The 1,474-nt window shown below is 38.8% G+C and overlaps 1 protein-coding gene across 2 annotated transcripts in view; it reads right to left on the bottom strand.

Annotated features, from left to right (window-relative positions):
* The window catches only part of dmtf1 (cyclin D binding myb-like transcription factor 1), a 10,763-nt gene that overhangs the window by 7,128 nt on the left and 2,161 nt on the right, over positions 1 to 1,474 (bottom strand). For both annotated transcript variants that reach the window (XM_014032768.1, XM_014032767.1), the window contains 2 exons: positions 216 to 301; positions 23 to 119 (listed from right to left, as the gene is read on the bottom strand). In XM_014032768.1, coding sequence (XP_013888222.1) covers positions 23 to 119; positions 216 to 301 — 183 coding nt within the window. The remainder of the gene's footprint in view (positions 1 to 22; positions 120 to 215; positions 302 to 1,474) is intronic.

The following is a 1,474-nucleotide window of genomic DNA, read 5'->3' as shown; positions in this document are numbered from 1 at the left end:
ATATATATCTTCTTGTTCAGACCTTTGTTAGCCAGCGTATCTTTGTCCTCTTTAGTGGTGAACCAGGCCTGACTGACCAGGGACACCTCTGCCTTCTGATCTTCATCCTCAGGAAGGATCTTAACAGAAAAAAACAAAACAARAAACAATTTGATTCAAGCTGTTTTGTTGTAGGTTTTAACCTCTGACTCAGGGAGACCTGTTTCAGGTCTGACCTCGATGTGAGCGACGCCGTCATCGGACAGATCTCCCTCTGCGGTGGCCGTCATCGTCACCTCGAAGCCCTCGTCGCTCTCCGACACTGGAGGCGGGAAAAAACACAAATAAAACTTTGACCAGGTTCATCTGCAACTCGGAGAAAAGATTCTGAAATATAGACAGAAACACAACAGATTTCTGTTTTTATTGTTTTTTTTCTCTAATCAATGATCAAAAAGGCTCTAAATCAGGGATGTTCAAAGTGTGGCCCGGGGGCCATTTGTGACCCCTGACTTCAGTTCAAGAGTTATACTCATTTGTTTACAAATTAGTTTCCCCCCCACACCCAGGCGTTCGATGTAGACTTTCTATTTATTATGAGGGCAAATTTAATCACAAAGTAAAATCTTATAATAAAAAGTATTGGCCATAATGCTAATTATTTGTCTTTAAATAACCAGACTCTTAGCTTTAGTGACTTCCACTCGTCTTTTAACAGGTACTAAAAAGCATGAACACTTAACCCCGGTCCTGGCTTCTCTCCATCGGCTTCCTGTTCACCTGAGAACTGATTTTAAGATTTTATTTATGGCTTTTAAAGTTTTTAATGGTCTGGCCCCATCATATGTGATCTTCTTAACATCTACACTCCAGTCAGAGCACTCAGGTCTACCGACCAGTTCCTGTAGATGTCCCTAGATCCAAACTGAAATCTAGAGGTGACCGGGCTTTACGATATCTGCTCCAAAGCTGTGGAACAGTTTACCTCTTAATATTCAGTCAGCAGAAACTGTTGAGGCCTTTAAATCTTTGCTGAAGACCCATTTATTTTCTTTGGCTTATGTTTAAGATTTRGAGGTTCAGTTAGAGCTTTTTCATATATTGTGTTTCTGTATTTGCATCTGTTATTTGTTTGTTTTTTGATGTCTTGACTGAACTGTGAAGCACTTTGGTCAGCCTTWGTTGTTGATGTGCTTTACAAATAAATTTGACATTGACAATAAGGGAAACCYGCAAAACACTTTTAAAGTCAAGATTAATTTACGCATCCATTTCCAGCAATAAATCTGACTACTTCATTTGTTTAATTAAAGTATTCAATGCTTAGTTTATTGTTGAGCAGGTAAAGGAAAAATATTTTTGGTCCTCAAGTCCTTCTGACTTCATGATTTTGGCCGACGTGACAAAACGTTTGGACAGCCCTGCTCTAAATCCGTTAACTTACAGTTCATTTACTTTATAAAAAGGTTTAAAAAGATACAGAAGTGTAAAACTA

Source organism: Austrofundulus limnaeus, unplaced genomic scaffold (assembly GCF_001266775.1).
Source record: "Austrofundulus limnaeus strain Quisiro unplaced genomic scaffold, Austrofundulus_limnaeus-1.0 Scaffold1535, whole genome shotgun sequence".
NCBI lineage: Eukaryota > Metazoa > Chordata > Actinopteri > Cyprinodontiformes > Rivulidae > Austrofundulus > Austrofundulus limnaeus.
The sequence above is the reverse complement of the archived record's forward strand: the minus strand, read 5'-3'. Positions and strand labels throughout refer to the sequence as shown.